Source organism: Sebastes fasciatus, chromosome 3 (genome assembly GCF_043250625.1).
Source record: "Sebastes fasciatus isolate fSebFas1 chromosome 3, fSebFas1.pri, whole genome shotgun sequence".
Classification (NCBI taxonomy): Eukaryota; Metazoa; Chordata; class Actinopteri; order Perciformes; family Sebastidae; genus Sebastes; species Sebastes fasciatus.
The window spans coordinates 11710577-11731913 of NC_133797.1; the positions used below are offsets into that span (position 1 = coordinate 11710577).

A 21337-nucleotide genomic window follows, 5' to 3' on the forward strand; every position below is an offset into this window, starting at 1 on the left:
TTTGGGAGGGAGTGCGGGGCAGGAGCTCAAACAGAGCATTTCAGACAGAGGGTGAAAAGAGATGCTGCAGCACAGCCGGTATGAAAAAAATAAATCGTTTTTTTAACATTAAAGTATGCAAACGTATTTTAGTAGAAACCAAAGTATGCACCTGAAAATAAGCATAATAGGTCCTATTTAACTAATTATATTCAGTTGCTGAATACATTTTTAAATGCATCTTATATCTGCTTAAATATATAATTTGTAGCTCAGCATCCTGATAATAACAATAATAATATAATAAAACTATATATGTGAAAAATTTAAAAAAAAATAATATTCCTTGATTACACAAGACACACAAAAGCTGTTCCATTTCAAAACGTTTATTGGTCATATACAAAATAAAGTAAGCTGTTTATCAACAAACATACAGTATATACATCAATAAATTAAAAGATGCATCAGACCGATGATGAAACAGTTAATTTCATGATTACCGATACCTTGTCATCATCACTTACGTATCTACAAATTGCAAAAAAAAAAAGTACAATAATTTAGTTGAAGATAAATACTTACAAAGACTGTCACATTTTAAGTATTTTCCCATATAAAGTACTGTCGTAGAATAATTTATTACACCCCATACAGAAATATTACAAAACACAGAATTTCCTATCACAAGGGCTCACTACATTTCTATAGCTTTAAACCGACCATTATAGCCTATTACTTTTAGAAACACAAAAATATCCCCATGAGTAACCTGGCCAAATGCTCACCAGTAGACACGTGTGGTTTGATGGGGAAAAAAATGTTACCAGGAGTAAAATTAGAGAGAAAATAAAAAAATAAAAGAAGTTAATGTGATAGCTAAACTCTAAAGAATGTGATGTTAGAGGCTGTGCGACTGATAAGGGCAGATTCAGCAGAGAGAGTAAGAGAGAGGGTACAAAACAAACATTATTATTGATGAAAACACCAAACAAACGATCAAAGGAATCATTGGTTCATTTGCTCTCATCGATCGGCATGGGAGGTGGGTTAAAGGGCTTTTAGAGTCCGGTGGCGTGATTCACTAGACAGGAAAACAACCGAATGACTGCGTACCGATTGGCCAAGCAGCAAGATAAGAAGTTAATGATTTGCATCTTCTAGAAGAATGGGATGTTTTGAATAAGGGCTCGGCAGCCTGCTGAGTTAACTCGACCCTTTTTAAAAAAGTGTCGGGATGGATGGGATAAGTGGAGTGGGAAAGAGCTTTATCAGACGTGTCTCCACCGCTCCTTTCTGCCTCTGTAAAATATTTATGGATGCGGTTTAGGAGCTGTTGCTCTGGGTTTTGCGATGAGATGTCTTTTCATAAGGAGGGTATATGACCCCAGTGGAAAATAAGGTCAGCGTGTCTTACAAGCTCATAAACTCTGTTATGAAAAGCCACCAAGCTGCCCTGTCTGATCATCACTAAAGGTCACTAGTTGTCAGCTGATCATGTCTGCAGAGTGGACATTAGGATAAAACTCATGTGTTTAGAGACCTAACACCCTGACTCGACACGCCGCTTCACACTGGAGAGATACAACCACAATTCAAGTCTTCATTTGGACTGCGGGCCTTGCACGACAGCTGCAGTATATTTTGCCTTCTTCTCAAATGGAAATGGATCAAACCTATTTGATGCTTTTTTATGTTTTCACAGTTGATTGTTAAGTGACAAGATAAGCCAGATTAAACAGAGACATACTGGTGCTGGCATTTATAACCGAGAAAAAAAAGCTAAACACTGTATATAAGCTCTTTAACCTCGTCACATCACACGAGTATCTGCGATTATAAAACAGACAACTTGAACACGACGGCTACGAAAGCATCACTGCTCCTGTGCGGCAGGAGGTCCCATTTTGCCCTACACAGTTTGCATAATTAGAGATGTCTATTAAAACAGCAGCCACCATGTCGACACATTTATGCTTACACAGTATGTATCCTTTTTAAACAAGAGGAGCATAGAGACTGGGTTGAAACATACAGTACGTACACTTTGACAAGCACCGGGAAGTTTCATATTTTGCTTCAACTCGACTCAGCCGAAACTTAGTCGTGTTTCTTCCCATTTTATACCATCATGACCGCACAGGACTTGCCAGCAAAAAACACCATTCAACAAGCAAATGGAAAGACAGACAGGAAGCAACAGAGTGACAATAATAGAGAAATAATACATTAAAAAAAAATCCAGTAGAAAGTCTGACCATACAAAACAGGATCCATTTTTTAAAAAAAAACACAGAGCACATACATAAATATACTGGATGTGAAACCACTGTGAATGCCATGGAGCAATGGTGCCTTCAAATGAAACTCGCGAGTTTGTGTTAACAACATGGGAAGTCGTGTATACAATATGCTTGGCGTTTAAGTGGTTAAGTCGTGAGAACATCGCTGCTAAGCAACAATATTAACGTTACTGTCGACGTCTAGAAGCCATAGAGGCTAACAATTTAGCAAGCTGTTAACATAATGTAGTAAATGCAAAGGCATAATGACAGAATAAAAAGATGAGGCCGTTGGGAAAATCAACATTTTCCTCAGACATATTATAAAATTATTATGAAGAAAAACAATACACGACTACAATTACAATATGTTAACTTATTATGCACCGAAAAATGAACTTCCATGGCCTCCGCCATTTGTGACAACGTCAACAAACACTACGAGGTCCACTTATGAGGTTGTGAATACCACAAGAGGGGGGCGTTCATATGGACTCTTCTCGTTAAACACGGTAAACACGACCCCATTTGAAGGCACCATATATTCCTGTGATAAAACCTTTACAAAAAAAAAATTTATCAGAAATTTTCATTTGACATTTGTAGCTCTCTGATTTCACAGTCGACTGAACGTACAAATCGGTGTACAGATTATGTAGAAATCATATTTTTAAAACCCATTTCCCTTCCAGTGCCTTTGCTCATTGTTCACCTGTTTGCTCTAATATTAATGTAGGGTACAGATACAGACATACCTCGCTAATCTTAATAACTGCACAGCAGTAGTAGCTAGTTAACCCCCTTATTCTTCACAGTGGAAAAGTAGCGGTTCAGGTAAAAGGCTGCATGTATTTTCATCATGTAAATTGCTTTGACTTTGTTAAATGATTTAAATCAGGTTCCCATTGGTTAAAAAAAAAAACCAGTTTGAGGCAATTGTACTTTGTGAAGTAAACCTAACTCTTTGACAGACAAACCATTAAATAGCAGAATACACTTTGTTTTCACTTCATAAAACACCAAATACATTAAATTAGTTTCACTTCCCTGACACTTACAGAACAATTCAAAAACAAACAAAACAGGAACATTATTATATACAGAACTATAGAAAATGTACACAGCAAAAACAAATATTTTTTTTTATCACACACTACAAAAATAAGTTATTGAAGGAGTCGGGGTGATAGAGGCCCATTGTTGAGTTTCACATCTCTGATACGTTGCCAGATGAATACACAAATATCACAAAGCTTGTGTGGTTAACCGTAACACTTCCTCATCTCATCGGTCATTCTGTCTGCTTTCAACATCGCAAGGACCAAAATAAAGCCTCAAAGACGTGTTCAGAAATGAGTCTGCCAAAGTGAACTTAAAATGTACAAATGGTGAGTGCAGATTACGAGCAGATAAACACACGATCTAACACGTCTGCGGTGCTGGAAGCTGAACGATGGGGCCGGGAGGACACAAAAAAGATCTTTATGATCAGAGAAAGAGTGCAGTTACCCACAGTGTCATCATCACCCGCTTTGGCCTGAAATCAAACAAGGATCAAAGTCATAGCCATGAAATAGTGAACGTTATAGTTACCTCGTCACATACCTACACAGCACACCACACGCTAGCTCACGGTTACACACACGTGCCTAGTCACTAGAGAGAAAACAAAGCTATTCAGTAGTTAAGCCACTTTTGGTACAATTGCAAAATAGAGAGATACTGTATATCAAACAGATTTTGTTATACCTTTTTTTTTTTTTTTTTTCTTTACAAGTCGTTACAAACAATGCAAAGATAATTGTCTTTATAAAATTCCAGGACTCTACCGTACATAGACACAGATTCTTGGAGTATAGAACACCACGTAAGACTACTTTTATGGTATGTGAAATGAACATCCCATTTGTGTGACTGGAGATTCAGTGAAACATCTTTGCCGGCTGAGTGCATCGTCGGCAATCACGCTTGCACTTGCAAAGGGAGCTTTGTGGTTAAAAAGCAAGAGGGATGCAACACAAACCGCTTTGATTTGAAGCAAGAGTGTTGCTGTCCTAGATAGTCAGCAGCCGATCAAATTCATAAACATGCAAAACCAAGTAATCAACATAAAGCAGATATATGGACTTTAACCCTCTGAGACCCACGGGATTGTGGGTGCTCCCGACCGACTTAACTTTCTTTCAGAGAGCTAGAGTGAAGCTACAGATATCATATGGAACAAGAAAACATAAGAAATTCATTGGTACCAACTCTGTAAATAACAGCCCAAAGTTGGGCTAAATTTTGGTGAGGAAAACTGGCATGGCCATTTTCAAAGGAGTGCCTTTACATCTCAAGATATGTGAATGAAAATAGGTTCCATGGGTACCCACAAGTCTCCCCTTTACAGACATGACCACTTTATGATAATCACATGCAGTTTGGGGCAAAAAACATGCAGTTTTTTGCATGTAGTACAAATGTATTATTTTTGCCTATTCTGAAATGGTGTATTTGAATATTTCTGCATCAGGGGTCCCTAAACAGTCTTGGAATTACATACATTGGGTATAACTGTAAAGCTGAGACTCTTGTGGATCCAAAGAGCCCAACTGTATTCATGTATGATGATGTAAGTCCCCATAGTAGACATTTCATTGTAGTGAGACCATTTTTGAAACGACCTTACTGTATACAATGAGCTGTGGTGACCTCTAGGATAATCACAGCCTCATGAAACTTTACAACCACAAACTAGAGACCTAGAGCATTCAGAGGATGGATGGCTTTCCTAGGTAGATTGACAATAAGGGGGTTTCTGAGCAGTTTCCAAAACAGAAGTGCTCGCCATCCAATCACCGGTGTTCTTCAAGGTCTTTTGTGTCTTAATGTGGTATTTTGGAGGGATTATTGATCATTTTTATCAATTCTCAAGTGGTAAAAAATGTTTAAATTTAGCACCAAATCTGTGTGACAAATGGTATCAACCCAAACATTGCTGCAACAACTTACGAGACATAAATGAGCATGGGGATGACCATCATATACTTCTATCATAATGTTCTAAGCCCTTATACACTTTCAAAATTTTGATTAATTAATCAATTAATTAATTAATGCTTATTTCTGATTTATGACTAGAACAACCTGACACACAGTGCTGAGCTGCATCTCAAAGTCTACTTCAGGTTCCCAGCTTTCAGATGATGTACACCACTTCTATGTGACATCTACTGCCGACCTGCTATCTCCCCCTAAAGACCTCCTGTACCCCCCTAAAAAAGACAAAAATGGGCCTATCGTGGGTCTCAGAGGGTTAACACATTAACTTTCCAAGTGCAAGAAAATAAAGCTGTTTTGACCCTTTTGTTTTTTTTGTTCTTAAAGTAAATGAACTGCCGAGTCACATAAATGGGTGTTATTACTATTAATAATCCTGCCACTACACAGCTCATACAACAACGCACAGTTAAATGCTGCCACAACCTGATTCCTGATTGGTCAGTGTTTCACATTAAGCACAGGTATATAAGCAAACACCTGCATTGAATCTCCACCGTCCTTCCACATTTCCTCATGTCCTCTTGCCTTCTTCTTGATGCATATCATTAGGAGACCAAGGCACTTGCCCTTCCGGTTTTCTTGAATATACTTTTGAGAGGAGCTCAAACAGACAGAAGACGACTTTATCTAAATTCAGCTCTGGTGTTCAATGACCGTTTCCCTGAAAATTCCTGCAAACTGAGATAAGGTCAGTGACTTTATCTCCTTTTCTCTATAGTACTTTTTTCCTTTTTTTTTGGTAAATATCAATTACCTCATCCACCCTCTTTCTGTTAGATCCAGGAAGTACTGTGTGTAATGATGGAAACCAATTGTAATTGGAAAATGGAAGGACAGAGAAAGAATAGGTAAGAGAGATAGAGAGAGAGCTGGGCGTAGAAAGTGAAGAGACCGTAGAAAAAATACAGCTAACTAAATATAGCAATACCGAAAACGAACACGCGCCACAGAATTTCACAGAATTCCTGATATATAACAATTGACACACAGAGAATACACTTTGGACCTCATGTGAATGACAACACAGTACAAAACAGTAGAAATACAGTTACCACCATCGTGTAATATATATGTTTTCTATAGTACGTTTCTGAAAAAGTTCTTGGCTAGGGTCGAGCGAGATGGGACTTCTCTTCAGCCACTGAAATCAGCAGAAATCTGGTGTATTCTTTTGGAACTCAGGGACCAATCACTCTTTGTGTTGATATAATCCAATGACTTTTCTATAACTAACACATTAATACCGTCTTTTCTGTAATGCACGAATTTAAATGTTCTAAATGTGTGTCGGGATTATTACGCACTTACAGATATCTCGATCTACCATCAGTAAAACTCGACACTGAACACTTGACTGACGTAAATAGCAACTGAACGAATTTGCATGATTTTTCCGAAGTGTCCCCCCCCCCCCCCCTGGCCTGGAATAAAACTAATCTCTTTGATTTTTCCCGGCTTTCAGTGGCCGTAGGAACCCTGTGTATCTGTCCTGTGCTAAATGATCATGCGCTGACCAAGGACTTGCATCTTTATAGTCTCAATAATCTTCTCAGCTCCCATCCTTTCTTTCACCTGCACTGATCTGAGACAGGAACACGCTGAGGCGATGTTATCAAGACTGCCCAGCTGTTTGACGTCAGTGCAGGTGAAGGAACAGTGGCGAGCAGAGAAGAATTACTCTGTTGCAGCGACATCCCCCCCCCATCTATCTTTCCCTCCCTCAAGACCGCGCATCTGTTTTTGACTTCACTATTGTAATCACGCTCGTCGCCGTCGCCATCTTCCCCGGTATGAGTGGACCGATGACCGACGACGCCATCCCTCCCCCTCCTCCTCCCCCTCCGCCCCTCACCCCGACCCCGACAGCGGGGCTCCGTGCCACAGTCCTGGCGAAGGTCTGTAACGCCTCGTACTTAGACCTCAGAGCGTCCAGCTCGATGCGCATCGAAGCGTTCTCATTGGCCAGTTTGTCCACCTCCTGCTGCAGCTGGGTCTTCTGCTTCTCCAGCTCCTCCTTCTGGGTGACTCGCTTCACCCGGCAGCTGGCGGCGTAGCCCCGGTTCTTCAGGGTGCGCCGCCGTTGCTTCAGTTGTATGATCTCATCTTTGGTGAGCCCTCTGAGGTGCTGGTTCAGCTCCCGCACTGACATGGTCACCAGCTCGTCGTCTGTGAGGCTGGTGCCATTCTCCCCCGGCTCACGCTTCACCTGGAGGAAGACGGGGAGTTAGACGGAGACAGGACAACGTATCAAATTACAGAGAATCCAGTGTAAAAGATGCACTCTCTTACCTTCAAGGCTTTATTTCCTTTGTTAGTCGTCGTCATGCCACAAGTGCCTTGCTCTTCTGAACAGACCTAGACGCAAGAGAGTACATAACATGAGCAGAGATACACCACAAAAGACAGCTGAAGTTCTGCGTAAAGCCAGTTAACAGAGCATTAGAAAAGACAATCACTGTGTTTGAGAACAATAACGCTTCCTTGAGATTAATAAAAACATACTAAGTGTGTGTCAATACCCACCAGGGCAAGTGGAGACGCACCAAATTGAAATCTAGTGTTGGAGCACTGTTGTGTAAGCGTGTTACAGTATCATGCACCCGTGTCACATTGTATGAGTGAAAGTGATACACAACTTTTCTTAGAATTTCCCTGACTTCCTGTTTCCTGGTGGTTACACTGACAGTGCCCACTACCTTTTGTGTTGTTGAACTCTTATTGGTTGACTTTAGGCCAATAGGAATGAAATGAGCATCAAAAGAAGAGGAAGTGGTGAAATTTGTGGGAAGGACTCCAGGGGAAAACCAACTGTTAGAGCCCTAACACACACACACACACACACACACACACACACACACACACACACACACACACACACACACACACACACCTTTACTGTAGTGTAGCAGCAGAGAAGTAGAAAAACAAGACATACACCTACTAGGGATACAAAAAAAATGAAGGCAAGCCAAATAAAATGATGTATTCACATTTGTACCGAAGGGGAAACAAGAGACAAAAGGATGGGGACAAAACAGTGTGAATCAGAAGTCAACAAAGAGGGAGCCTGGAAGTGCAAAAGATGAGATCAGTCCTTAGAGCGCACAGCTCCACAGATGAGCATCTCAATGGGATGCTTTGTGTGCTGCGTTGGTCTGGCTCTCATCTCTCAGACCTGTGTGTGTGTGTGTTCGATAAAGGGCGGCTATTGTTGCCGCTGCTGAGCGATCATCATGAGACCAGTCATGATGACTCAGCAGATTCCTGATCTCACTCTCTCACCCCTTCCTCCTCCCTCTCTCTCCTCTCCTGCCGCGCAAATTTCTGCTCTCCTCTGTCACTTTTTTATCCCCTCCCTCTCTGTTTTAACACCGCTTACAACCCTCTAACTCCTTTCCTAAAAGGTGAGGGTTTGCCCAAAATATAGCCGCAGGATGAGAAAAGCCTACTGGGCACGAGGGGGTTTAAGGAGAGGACGTGCTCGCATGTGATTGGCTGTCTAACGGACAGCGGAATGCGGCCGTCTTCAAAGCATAAAAAAAACACCTGCTTTTCAGCCAAACCTCCACACCTGATACTGCTGAATCAGAAGTTTAGTTAAACCAATTTGCTGATTAAAGACAGTCTCGCTGTACGCATTCATACTCTCTTGTGTATTTCACAGCAGGGTCACTTTAAAAAAAAAAAGTAAGAAGCAGATTTGGAAAGACAGTAAGTTATATTTCCTCAGTCATTCACAAGTTGGGTAATTTAAAAAGCTTTTGGGAAGCGATGACATGAGGCAACGCGTCTGTTCTCCTTTCATTCTTATTCTTTTCTGTCAAAAAGAAAAGGCACCGAGCGTGGCGGTGAACCTCCCCCACAATGCACCTCTGTCTGTCTGTCTGTCTGTCTGTCTGTCTGTCTGTCTGTCTGTCTGTCTTTGAGGGTGCGTGAGTGTTTGTGCGAGCGCTGCTACAAATCCTGCAGTTATAAATAGCTGTAGATCAAATGAAAAAAACGTACGCTACAAGCACGTACAAGTAATCATGCATTCACACAACGCGAGTCAAATGCACGGCAAGTCAGAAAGTCAGTGAAATGATGAAGAGCACTGGAGACACTTTTCCTCACACAGGAGTTTTACTCTAATGGAGCTTCATTCAAAGCATTTGATTTCAAGCTCTCCTTAATGAGTTGGGGTCAGTCAATTAAAAGGCTCTTTCATTTCACTGCGCTTCTTCTCAATAAACATCCCATCCTCATGTACCACTGCAGTCTTGCGTTTTGTTGGGATGCAGCCTCCCACAGCTGGAGGTGCATCATCGCACAATAGATGGATTAAAAGACATGAAGACTGAGGGTGGCTGTTGGGGGTGGGGGTGGGGGTGGAGAAGAGAGAGGGGTCGGGGGGGAGGAGGGAAAACAGAGGGGGCAACAAGGAGGCTGTTTTCCTGCCAGGCACTGGTTTATTTCCCCTGTGCCCAAACCCCAACCCCCCCATAACCCCATCTACATACAAACAAAAAGCATGCCAGCAAGCGCATACACACACACACACACATACACATTCCCCTGCCGCCATGCCAGTGGGGCACAATAAAACACACACGTAAAACGCTCGGCTGCCAGTACACAAATGTGCAAATGTAGTTATGTTTAAAGTGCGAAACAATACTCGATACGTGCGGAAATTGAGCTGACTGTGCATGCATGGTTCAGAGGTTTTATTTGACAACACATAATTAAAATGTCTTAGATAAAAGCAACTCGCAAATGGAATTACTGCAGATGCACAAAAGGTACTTAGCATCTATAATATATCCTTACCGATACAGCTCCTTTGTAATCATTTCTGGTATCTGCAAATGTCTTAGGTTCAGATGGCTTACTTTTAATGCCCTTTGCAGTAATAATCATCACTGTCTGTGGCTTGTAAATTTGTTCAGTAAAAATGAGAAAAATTCTGGATACAAAATGTGCCAGATTTGGCTATGAACAAAATTGAAAGTAACTTATGGATCTGATCATGAGATAACCCAACTAGGTTACACTGATGAGATAAGAAAAGGATGGGATCTGTGCTATGGCTACAACTAATGATTATTCTCTTTATGGATTAATCTGCCACTCATTAAGAAAATATCAATACACATGAGTAACGCGATATTATGTTTTAACCTAAAATTCAACAGCTCGCTGGCATACCCGGTCGCTATTCTGTCTTTCAGAGGTTGTAGCGGGCTCAGTTTTAAAGCTAGAGTGAAGCTACTGGCATCATATGAAATATGAGAAAACCTACTAGAAAACCTAAGGAATCCATTGGTACCAACCATGTCAAAATCTTGAAAGTATACCAACATTTTTTCCAATTTACTGATCAGTCATTTGGCTTATAAAATGTCCAAAAATTGTGAAAAATATCAATCCCATCCACCCAGAGTCTAAAGTAGCATCCTCAAATTGCTTGTTTTAAGATATTATTATATTTAAAGGTCTTATTGATAACATTTTATCGTAGACAAATATAAAAAAACAACAATAATACATCCACAGAGCCTTTAGAAAGGTGCCAGATAAAAGTATGGCTTTTCCTGAAAACAATATTAGGATTGTGAATCAATCATTAAAAAATGTTGGCGGGTCCAAAATGCATGTCTTGTTTATCTCGTTGTCTCGCAATTGGTTCTCACTTCTAACAAGGCTTATTAGCCAATAGTAAAACAACGTTGGTATCACGTGGTATCTCTGGGTCGTCAGTTAGTGGGGGAAAAAAACGGATAAATGGCTGAGATTGACGGTAAGTGCCTGGCAACGACTTGTTGTGAAGTAAATGCAATGGAACGGGGGAGAGAGAATTAGACATCTAGTGGCTGAATGTTGTCAGTGTTATCAATATTATCAATAGCACTTAAAATATTAAGTTTAATATAGGAGACTTAGAAAAATGGCATCTGTTTATATTTGAGGAGCTTGGACTACTTGATTTTTGGCAGTTTTTGCTTACAAAAAATATGACTTGTTATAGCTAGAGTAATGGTAGTAGTGTGCACTAGCAGAGCAAGACAGTATATTAAGTTTGGGACTATTTCATCAAGGTTAGACAACAAAAAACCTGACCTACACCACACAGCATAAAACTGCAGTAAACAAGTTTGTGTGTGTGTGTGTTGTCTGAGAGCTCAGGCCATGTGTAAGTCACCCAGGTTAGGGATCAACTGCTGAGCAAAGGCATCGCCATTCATCTTGGGCGTACACACAGACACACACACACACACAAATACAAAGTGCCAGAGGTGTCCTTCCCATAATGCTTGCGGGGTGGTCGCTGCGGTGTGGTCAATGCCACAGCCACGGTTGCTACAACAGACAGCTTTTTTGCTGTGGCAGGCTGTATTTTTATGGAGCAACCGAAAGAACGCTGACAACTCAAGAGCAGAGCTGCTTACGGTTACAGTGGAGAGACAACACACACACACACACACACACACACACACACATAGAGGAGAGGATGGGACGGGACATGGGGACAGGGATGGAAGAAGAGGTGAGAAGCGGCGCAGATGAGTAAAATACGGCTAGAAGAGTAGAAAAGATAAGAGAAAAGAGGGCGAGGAGTTGGTCGGATAGCAAGGTGAAGACAGACTAGGTAAGAAAGGAGGAGGTGGTGAGGGTGGGGGGGTGTGTGAAGGAGGACTGAAAGAATGCTGACGTCTCCAGAGCTGATTAGCGTTACAGCGGAGACATCACACCCACAGCCGAGAAAAATGCTGAGTATGGAGGGAGGACGGGGTGGGGAGGGGGTGCAAATGACAAGGGAGAAAGAAGAGAAGAAAAAGAGAGAGGCAAGTGAGTAGGGAGGAGGAGGAGGAGGAGGTGGAGGAAGAGGAGGGGGACAGAGGTGGGGATTGAGGGAGGAACGCCAATGAGGAGGAACAGGACGGGGGGGAGCGGAGAAGGAGGAAGAAGAGGGGGTGGGAAAGCGTTTGGGTGAAAATGCATCCTCAACACATTTGTAAGAGCTTAGCTGTTGGGTACGGAGGAGGGGGGGGAGGAGAGAGAGAGAGCGAGAGAGAGAGAGAGAGAGAGAGAGAGAGAGAGAGAGAGAGAGAGCAGGGAGGGATGGATGGAGGGGGATTGGGGTCGGAAAAAAAAACCTTGGACTCAGCAACGACCACGACTAAAACCTCCAATTAGAAAAGTTCTGTAGCTGATCCAGTGCAATGAAACTACTGCTGACCACCCCCCCCCCCAACCTTCTGCTCTCTGCCTCACACACACACACACACACACACACACACACACACACACAAACACACAAACACACACACACACACACACACACACACGCTGTCTTCTTGACAAATCAAATCCCGGAGAAAGGATGAAAACGAGAGTAATAGCGTGGCAGAAGGTGAACACAGCGATCGCAGTGTTTTTATAAAGAGAGATTAAAGAGCACAAGAAACTGCACAAGACATAAAGCACGACTCCTTTCTCTTCACGCAGCGCAGACGAACAGGATGATGAACTCTGTGTGTGTGTGTTGGTGGTGTGTGTGTGTGTGTGTGTGCGTCTGGCTTCAGACAGAGCTCTAATTAATCTTGTTTGAGAGAACCTTTTTGCTCCGTGTAGCCACTACCACCACACAGAGAGGAATTTCTTAGAAAGAGACTTCCTACTTAAAGCTGGTGGCATGCGGCACACACACACACACACACACACACACACACACACACAGAGGAAAATAAATATCCAGATTAGACGCTTCAAAAACGTCCCGGGGCCTGGTGCTGTGTGTGTGTGTGGGTGTACGCAAGCATAAACAAGCCACAGCGTATAGAGAATGATCAAGAATAGACTGCGAGAGTCACAAGTCGGTTGTGATGCAGTGGCAAGTCTGTCTTTATTGAATAATCCCAACATAACAACTGCTTTAACTGCGCCTCCTCCCTCAGGCAACTCTCTGAGCAATAACGGAGAACACAAAAGGATGGTGAGGCAGCGAAGACACGGAGAGGACATGATGGAAAGACACAAAGAGAGCAAGATGCGGGGAGCGCGAATTTAAACCTCAGGGTGCTGCAAAACTGGGCTCCTGGCTGCAGTCCACCTTGGCTTTGTTTTAAAAAAAAAAAAAAGAGGGAGCAGTTCTCATTGATCTAGTGTGGGCCGAGGGTGTTGAGGGTGTTGAGGGAGTTGGTAAATAATTAACGACGAGCACTGTGTGGAGGCTAATAGAGAATTAGGAATCAGATGGGCGATAATGGCAACCTGTGTATAGAGAGGGGGCAGGCTCACAGCGGAGATACGGGGCCATGGAGAGAGACGAGGGGAGGAGGAAAGACACCCCAGTTTGAGCTGTGTGCGTGGTGAAGGCGCAGGAGGCTATTAACTGGGAGGTATGCAGAGCGTGAAATAAGCATGATAACACAGACAGAGAGGGGAGCATAGGAGATGAAGAAAACACAAGGAAAAGGATTGCAAAGGAGCAGGAAGAGCCTGGCCCCTCATATGCATATTATAATATATGGAGGGAGAAGAGCGATCACTTTCACACTTTTCTGAGAGTTCAAAAAGGCTTTTGTGTGTGTGTGTGTGTGTGTGTGTGTGTGTGTGTGTGTGTGTGTGTGTGTGTGCGCTGGTTAAGTGTACGCGAGACAGTGTTTGTGCAAGTGTGTTATTAAAGGCGAGAAAAAGTCCTGGCGTCGACACGTTTTTCCCATTCCAGGTAGTAAGTCGGAGTGTGATGACAAATTTCCCAACACAAGCAAAAAAAAACTGCACTGTCAGGCAATTGAGCTCTGGCTCCTTTTTTTTTTTCCATAAGTGCTTTTTTTTGTAAGAGGAGAGAAAGCATGTAGCGTAGGTTAAGTTGGTTCTCTCTTTGTGTGTATCTGTGTGTGAATAACAAACAGAGGGCTGTGGGGGAAGACAGCGATAAGTTAAACGACATGTTAACGTTTATTTCCCCCGGACACTGTAGCTATACATCCCCGGTCAGCACTAACTAACTCGAGAGAAGGTTTCGGTGCAGCAGCAGTAAAGTAAACACGGTGCGACTCTGTGAGGATGCACGCATCACTGTCAGTCACATGAATGAGGAAATATCAGAAAGGAACAAGAGGAGATGTGTTTGTAGCTCATGGAGGTGTCACTTTTTGCAGACATTCCTGGTGACCATTTTACGGTTTTACATTTGCCACTTTAAGATGGTATGACAGCATTATGGCTCACAAAAATACACACACACACACACACACACACACACAGGACCATAGTATGAGGGTATGGGCACATCCTATTTCACAATCAGACAATCGTAACAATGTCTCTTTTCCTTCATACAGTTAGTTTGTTTTTCTTTCCATATCTTGCCAAACCTTATATAAAAGAAAGGCTACAAACTTAAAGTTTATCCTGATAAAAGACTTTTGTGTTTGTGCATCATCCAGATTTCTGTTTTGAATCTCACTTAATATATTGCGCGGTTTCAAGTACAAGTTTTTGTCTTTGCTTTGTCAGCTTTAGAGCTGGAAGGATAGGTTGATTAATAGATTAGTCAATCAACAGACAACTACAACAATTTTGGCGTCTGATTAATCTTTAAGTTATTCTTTAAGAAAACAGGACAATGCTTTACTGGTTCTAGCTTCTTCCATGTGAATATTTTCAGGTTTTCTCAGTCTCCTATGATCGTAAATTGAATATCTTTCAGTTCTGAACTGCTGGTTGGAAAAAAACAAGACATTTGAAGATCATCTTGTGATTAATATTTTTGTGTTTTTTTCTGGCATTTCATAGACTAAGCGGCTAATCGGTTCAATCAAAGGGGCTTCTTAGATATTTTAGTTCTCAATACGACAAAAATGAAAAAGAATCAGCATCCAGAGAAGATCAACATGCATGACCCTAATCAAGTCAATACCCCATCCAATGAGTGACATTGACTTTCAGGGTGATTTAGAGGTGTTTTAAAGATGTTCCCATTTTGTTTCAGCACAGCTCTGATGTGAAGTTTCCAAACTGGGCTCCGATGTGAAATTAGAAGTCGGTGGAGAACTGTTGTTGCATGGAAATAATTTTATGCCACAGCGGTGAAGGCAAAGAGCTGGTGCCACATTTGAGACACACATATCTTTGTTCCCTCTCTTTGCTCCTTGGCATTGATCCACACTGTGTGTGTGTGTGTTTTTTTATTTAAAAGGTTCAGAAATTCATACCACAATTCTGGGATCGTCACACTGCAGTTAAAAAATGCGGCAATTTGGCGCATAGAGATGATGCAACTGGTAGACAACCGCTGGTACGGATACTCCTGTTACTAGGGCCTTGCATCTTCACGGCTATACATTCTCAAAATCTCAACACCGCATGCAAAACAAAAATCATTGGTCTGGTATGGAGTGTGTGTGTGTGTGTGTGTGTGTGTGTGTGTGTGTGTGTGTGTGTCTATTTGTGTATGTGTGAGAACGACAAGTTTCTTTTAACTGTAGCCCGCTCAAAAAGCTCCAAAATAAACCCAAAGGTCCTCGGAGGGGAAACATGAGAAGTTGACTCAAAGAGTGCTGATCACAGAGTGATTATTGATACAGAAAAGCGGCTTTGCAATATTGGTGTTTTAACACATTTCAGGACAGAAGGTTGGATCAGTAATTTGAGCCACTTAAGCTGAACTTAAACATGTTTTTCATTTCTTAATCCTTTTGACTCCCTGTGCGTGTTGCAATGGGATTTATCTTGGTTTCGTGCACTGTTTCGGTTCTCAGTGAGGTTATGTAAATAAGGAGTCAAGACACTTGTGGAGGGAGGGTACATTTAACACACACACACACACACAAAGTCAAAATAACACAAGGACATGCAGCACACTCACACGGAAGCAGGAAAAACAGTGGAGCACAGCAATGATTATGCACCAGATCTGCTTACACCATATTTCATCATTACTGTGGAGAAAAAACACTCAACTATTGATCTGCCCCACTGCTTCCTTTTCTCTCTGCCTCTCTCTCCCTCACCCACTCTCCCATTCCGTCTTTTATTCCTGCTTTTACTTATCTCTCTTTTTACTTCTCACCCACTCATAGAAATTTGCAAACATAACAAGACTTTTCTGAAATGGATCCCAGTAGTAAACAAGATCATAAACATGCAGGCACTGCTCAGAAATTATCTCCACAAACACCAAACTCTCTCACGCACGCATACGCAAACACACACGCACACACACACACACACACACACACACACACACACACACACACACACACACAAGAGGTGGACACAATATTGTGAACACCTGTGCAATCTAATGCAATCCAGTACTGTAGCCCTGCAATAAAGGCGGCCTTTGTAAAGTTTCTTCTTTAAAGGGATAGTAGGGTGTTTTGAAGTGGGGTTGTATGAGGTACTTATCCATAGTTAGTGTATTACCTACAATAGATGGCGGTCGGCATGCCTCCAGTTTGGAGAAGCCGACTGGAGTTACCGCAGAGAAGCAAAGCAATGTACTGCTGTGGAGGGGCAGGGAGCAAAACGTATTTTAGCCACCTAAAAAATGTTTTTATATCAGTTTAAGTGCACGCTATATTTAGAATATTTTTACCAGTTTTCCTTGCGTGGGACAGCTACACAGTCTACGTTTCCAACAGGGAACTGAAGTCGTTATCTATGCCGTCGCCAAAGCAACCAGACTCCATTGACAAAACCTCTAATTTTACCTCGCAGACCACAGGAAGTGCTGGGTTACCGCTGCCTCGATCGGTTAGTTTGTTTGTGCTATTATGTGACTTTGGTTAGTTTGGATTCACCAAAGTCACATAATAACACAAACAAACTAACCGATCGAGGCAACAGTAGACCAGCAACTCCCGTGTTCTGTGAGGTAACATTTTTTTTTTTTCCAATGGAGTCTGGTGGCTTTGGCGAGAGCATAGATGGATACAATGGCTTCAGTGATTAAACATTATTTTCTCAATAATGGATTGTCATATAATCTTGTCTGACCAACCGTCTAAAACCCAAAGATATTCAGTTTACTATCATAAGAGAGTATAAACATCAAATACTCACATTTGTGAAGCTGGAACCAGTCATTTTTTAGCATTTTTTGCTAAAAGAAAAAAGAAGACTCAAACAATGGTTGGCGATTAATTCTCTAATTGATTAATTAACTAATTGTTTCAGCTCTCAACATGAGTGCATCTCATGGGATAAAAAGCTCAGAAGTTCCTTCCTTCCTTCCTCACGCACCTAGAGGAGGTTTTACACAGTGTTACATCAACTTGACCTCTGTACATGCAGGGAATCAAACAAGTTTATATGGGCACTCACACACACACACACACACACACTACTCTGATGTGGTAAAACGGCGAGGTTACACTCATTGCTTAGGACTTCCTCCTGAACAGAGAAGCTCAGACATTGTTAAAGGATGGAAAGGAATCAACTGCCAAGTGCAAAATGTTGTAATGGCCAACTGATAGTAAAATCTCTACCCATTGCTACATCTTCTTTCTACACCTTGCAAGTACAGGAACACGCGCACACACACACACACACACACACACACACACACACACACAGTTTTTAACCTTGGTGCTTACTGTGCTCTCTCTCACACACACAGCCCCTACAGCAACTAGATCTTAGCATCTTATAGGTGTTTTATATCTCCTGCTCTCTCTCTCTCTCTCACACACACACACACACACACACACACACACACACACACACACACGGCAAGGCAAGGCAAGGCAAAGAAACTAGCTGTGGTAAGTAACAAGTGAAAACGCCATCTGTCAAGCGAGAGCGCATTTGCTTCGCCTCAGCATTTTCAGGGGAATGCCTTGAAGACAAAAAGGTCCTTGTTCTCAATCTCTCCGCAAATCCCATCTCTCATTCTTCCTCCCTCTTCCTTCATCCCCCTTGCTCCGCGCGCCTTGCCGCTTCGCCACCATCAGCAAAGTTGCACACATAAGCATTGGTCAGCGTTCAATTACCGTGAACACCAGGGAAGGATGGGGAAAGTACTTGACAGAGAAATGCACTTCAAGCACTGATTAAATACTGATACCAAGTATAAAAAAAAGTTTAGCCCCTTGGTTGTGTGTGTGTGCGTACACGCAATGAGAAAAGGAAATGGGGGAAATGTGTGTGTGTGTGTGTGTGTGTGTGTGAGGAAGACAGTAAGGGGGGTGGCTCTTCTCTCCAATACTGATACAACTGTTTCATCATTATGACCCTCTATTACAGTACTTGCCAACTTGCTTACTACATACTTTTGATACACTCCGCAGAGTGCTGACTCTAACTAAAGCTGCTGATATGGAGTCATTAGGGGGTGAAGTTTCTGTTTTTCTTGAGCCCACAGAGCTTTCCTATTATTCTTCAGTGTTTAAGAGTTGCGATGCTCATATGGTTGCTATACGAGGCAGCAGATAATGGCCCATCTACCAGAGATCAATCAGAGGATATTCGGTTGCAACGCATTAAGAGTTCATTGAGGTGCTTTCTGTTTTTAGCACACAAGTGTGGTTTCATGAGCAGTCAACATTAACTTCAAGGAGAGGAAAACATGCCCATTCTCAAAATTGTGTGTAGTGCTGGGAGTAGATCCCCTCCAATATGTACTTTTCAAAAAAATTACTTGCTCCCGCACACACTTTTCTCTGCTTTATTAGTCAACGTTTCGGTCAGCAAGGATCTTCATCAGGACATTAATTAGTCAACATTAACTGACATGGGAATGCCTCCTCTCCAACTTTGTTTTTGTCAAAATATATTTAATATTTACACACATAATGCTCATTTTTTTATTTGTAGACTTTCAGACTGCTGGATATCATAAAGGTATAGGGGTTGACTGCTTGTGAGTGTAGAAATGCTTTTATTCAAGAACTAAAACTAAATAAAATAAATAAAATAAATAAAATAAATAAAATAAATAAATAAAATAAATAAAATAAATAAAATAAATAAAAATAAAATAAATAATTTACAGCATTATATTTTTCATGTTCACATTCTTCCCATCTGCCTTTAATTGACTGAAAATGTATTTGAGTCAACCAAACCTCACTGAAAAAATGAACAATTTGATCATGTTTAAACACACACACACCCAGCAGCCCACACCAGCTCTATAATGATCTCATAATAATGATCCCATGACCGCGTCACCATCCACTACATGACCCCCCCCCTCTCAATATAAACCCAGCTCTTCCTTCCCTCGCGCCAGACCTTTGTCCGCCCGCCTGCTGCCGGTTGCCATGTTGCCATGGCTCCCTCATGCCTCCGCTCTGCTCGCGCAAACCGTTGAGAAATAACAACGTTGTGATGAATCAGCATCTCTGCCGCGAGGAGCCCAGCCAACCGGCGTACAACCGGGAAACAGACCGTTTCTCTCCGGTTAAAACCGACAACATAAGTCACTTAAACACAACAAATGCACCCCGTAATGTTAATAGATACACGAACCAGGAGGCCTGTCGGTAGAACAGCGTCTGACACACAAAGCAAATGTCATAAACAGGAGCAGAGTCACCGCTAACGGCTGTAACGTTCACTAACGGCTGTAACGGTCACTCTCTAGCTAGCCGCTGGACGGTTGACAGTTATAAATACACCACTACGGTTGTTTATTGTTGTCGCCGGCTGTTGTTCGGTACACATTTCACTTCTGTCACACCGCCAACTCAGCACGCAAAGCAAGCAGCGAGTTGGTTGCCTCAAGAGTCCGTTAAACCGCCCGCTATACAAACAAAAATGCCGGCACACTAACTAGCTAACAGACACACGAGTCTCACCTGTGAAGAAGCAACAGACGAGTCCGTTAGTGAAGCGACAGCGGGACGCTTCTGGTGTTCGCCGCTGCCGCCGCTGCTGCCGCTTCAGCACCCCGAACAGAGGACAGTCAGTCGGAGCAGCTAACGTCGAGGTTGTGTGTTGTTTTAGAGGGTTTCCGCTCTCCTAAGTTGTTACTCTACGTACCTTAGCTCTCCTTACTGTCACCTTTCTAATTATTTAGCCATTTAGCAGCCACAGATCGAGGGAATCCCCGGCCATACCCGCGGCACCGACTCGCCGCTCGGTCTCTTAATTCCGACACATGGCTTCTTCTTCTGCAGCCTGACAGCCGCACGGCACGCAGCGAACACCCTCTTTGTCTACTGTGTTATTATGAAATCACCGCTCGGTCGGTCGGCCGGTCGGCGTGTTGCTGTTCGCTGGAGCCGACCGGGTCTCTCGGTACAGCATGTGCAGGGTCTGGATGACGACCGGGATCGTGATGATTCAGCACTAACACCGGGACTGCTGCTGCCCTTTAAACGGCGGCGGTGTTGCGGTGAGTTCGGCTGTGAGTTCGGACAGTGAAGCGGCAGCGGCGACACAAGCGGCAAACACAAGCGCCGGCGATATAACGGCGGCATGGCAGCGGCTGTGCACACTCAGCAAAACAACACCTCTTTATTCAGCACTTTTTTTAAGGAATTTCAGATTTTTTGACAAAAGCTGACTCACCAGAAGTCAAACCGGCGCCTTTCCGCCCACCGCACCGCTCCGAGGTTGAGGGTTCGCCGATGTTCGGTGGATCCGGTGTGGAGAGAGACAGCTGGAGAAATGTTGTTTCCTTCTCGCAGGTCTACATATATCCACTCCTTCCTTCCTCGCTTGTTTTAGTCTATGGTCGGAGGCGCCAGACGTCAAATGATGTTTGGATCACATGGTTTCATTCATGAAGGATCTACACAACCCGCATTTAAAGAGACATGAGACACACTACTACTGTGTGATGATGGACTGGTGTAACAACAGGCAGGATGGAAAGAGTGACACCACACAGCCACACCTCTCTGTGCATATGTCTAAACTTAGAGACAACATCTGAAGGGGCCATGCAGGCTGCTGACTGGCTCCAACTATACAGTGATTTTTTTTTTTAAAACAATATTTGTATTGAATTTTACATATAGACATATATACATACACTGTTATGAATTTCCCAGTCAAATAACAGTAAAGAACTGGCAGCAGGGTTGCCT

At 42.6% G+C, this 21337-nt stretch overlaps 1 protein-coding gene across 4 annotated transcripts; it reads right to left on the minus strand.

The window, feature by feature from the left end:
- Positions 1 to 352: 352 nt before the first annotated feature.
- Positions 353 to 21097, minus strand: LOC141764043 (transcription factor MafK-like). 4 transcript variants are annotated; one of them, XM_074628947.1, is made up of 3 exons: positions 20817 to 21097; positions 7596 to 7661; positions 353 to 7512 (listed from the first exon to the last, which is right to left on the minus strand). In XM_074628947.1, the coding sequence occupies exons 2-3, from the start codon at positions 7629 to 7631 to the stop codon at positions 7027 to 7029; spliced, it is 522 nt and encodes a 173-aa protein (XP_074485048.1). In that variant the 5' UTR covers positions 7632 to 7661; positions 20817 to 21097; the 3' UTR covers positions 353 to 7026. The 4 variants fall into 4 exon arrangements, with proteins under 4 accessions (XP_074485048.1, XP_074485050.1, XP_074485047.1 ...); XM_074628949.1 differs by lacking the exon at positions 20817 to 21097 and adding an exon at positions 20102 to 20787; XM_074628946.1 differs by lacking the exon at positions 20817 to 21097 and adding an exon at positions 17361 to 19180.
- Between the last annotated feature and the right edge of the window lie 240 nt (positions 21098 to 21337).

What these genes read in the sequence shown, in the direction of transcription:
- LOC141764043 (XM_074628946.1), bottom strand. Translation starts at nt 17,384, where the DNA reads ATGACTGGTTCCAGCTTCACAAAT. An exon ending in CTGGTTCCAGCTTCACAAAT is followed by an intron (nt 7,662 to 17,360) that starts GTGAGTATTTGA and finishes TCTTGCGTCTAG; the next exon opens with GTCTGTTCAGAAGAGCAAGG. An exon ending in AAGGAAATAAAGCCTTGAAG is followed by an intron (nt 7,513 to 7,595) that starts GTAAGAGAGTGC and finishes GTCTTCCTCCAG; the next exon opens with GTGAAGCGTGAGCCGGGGGA.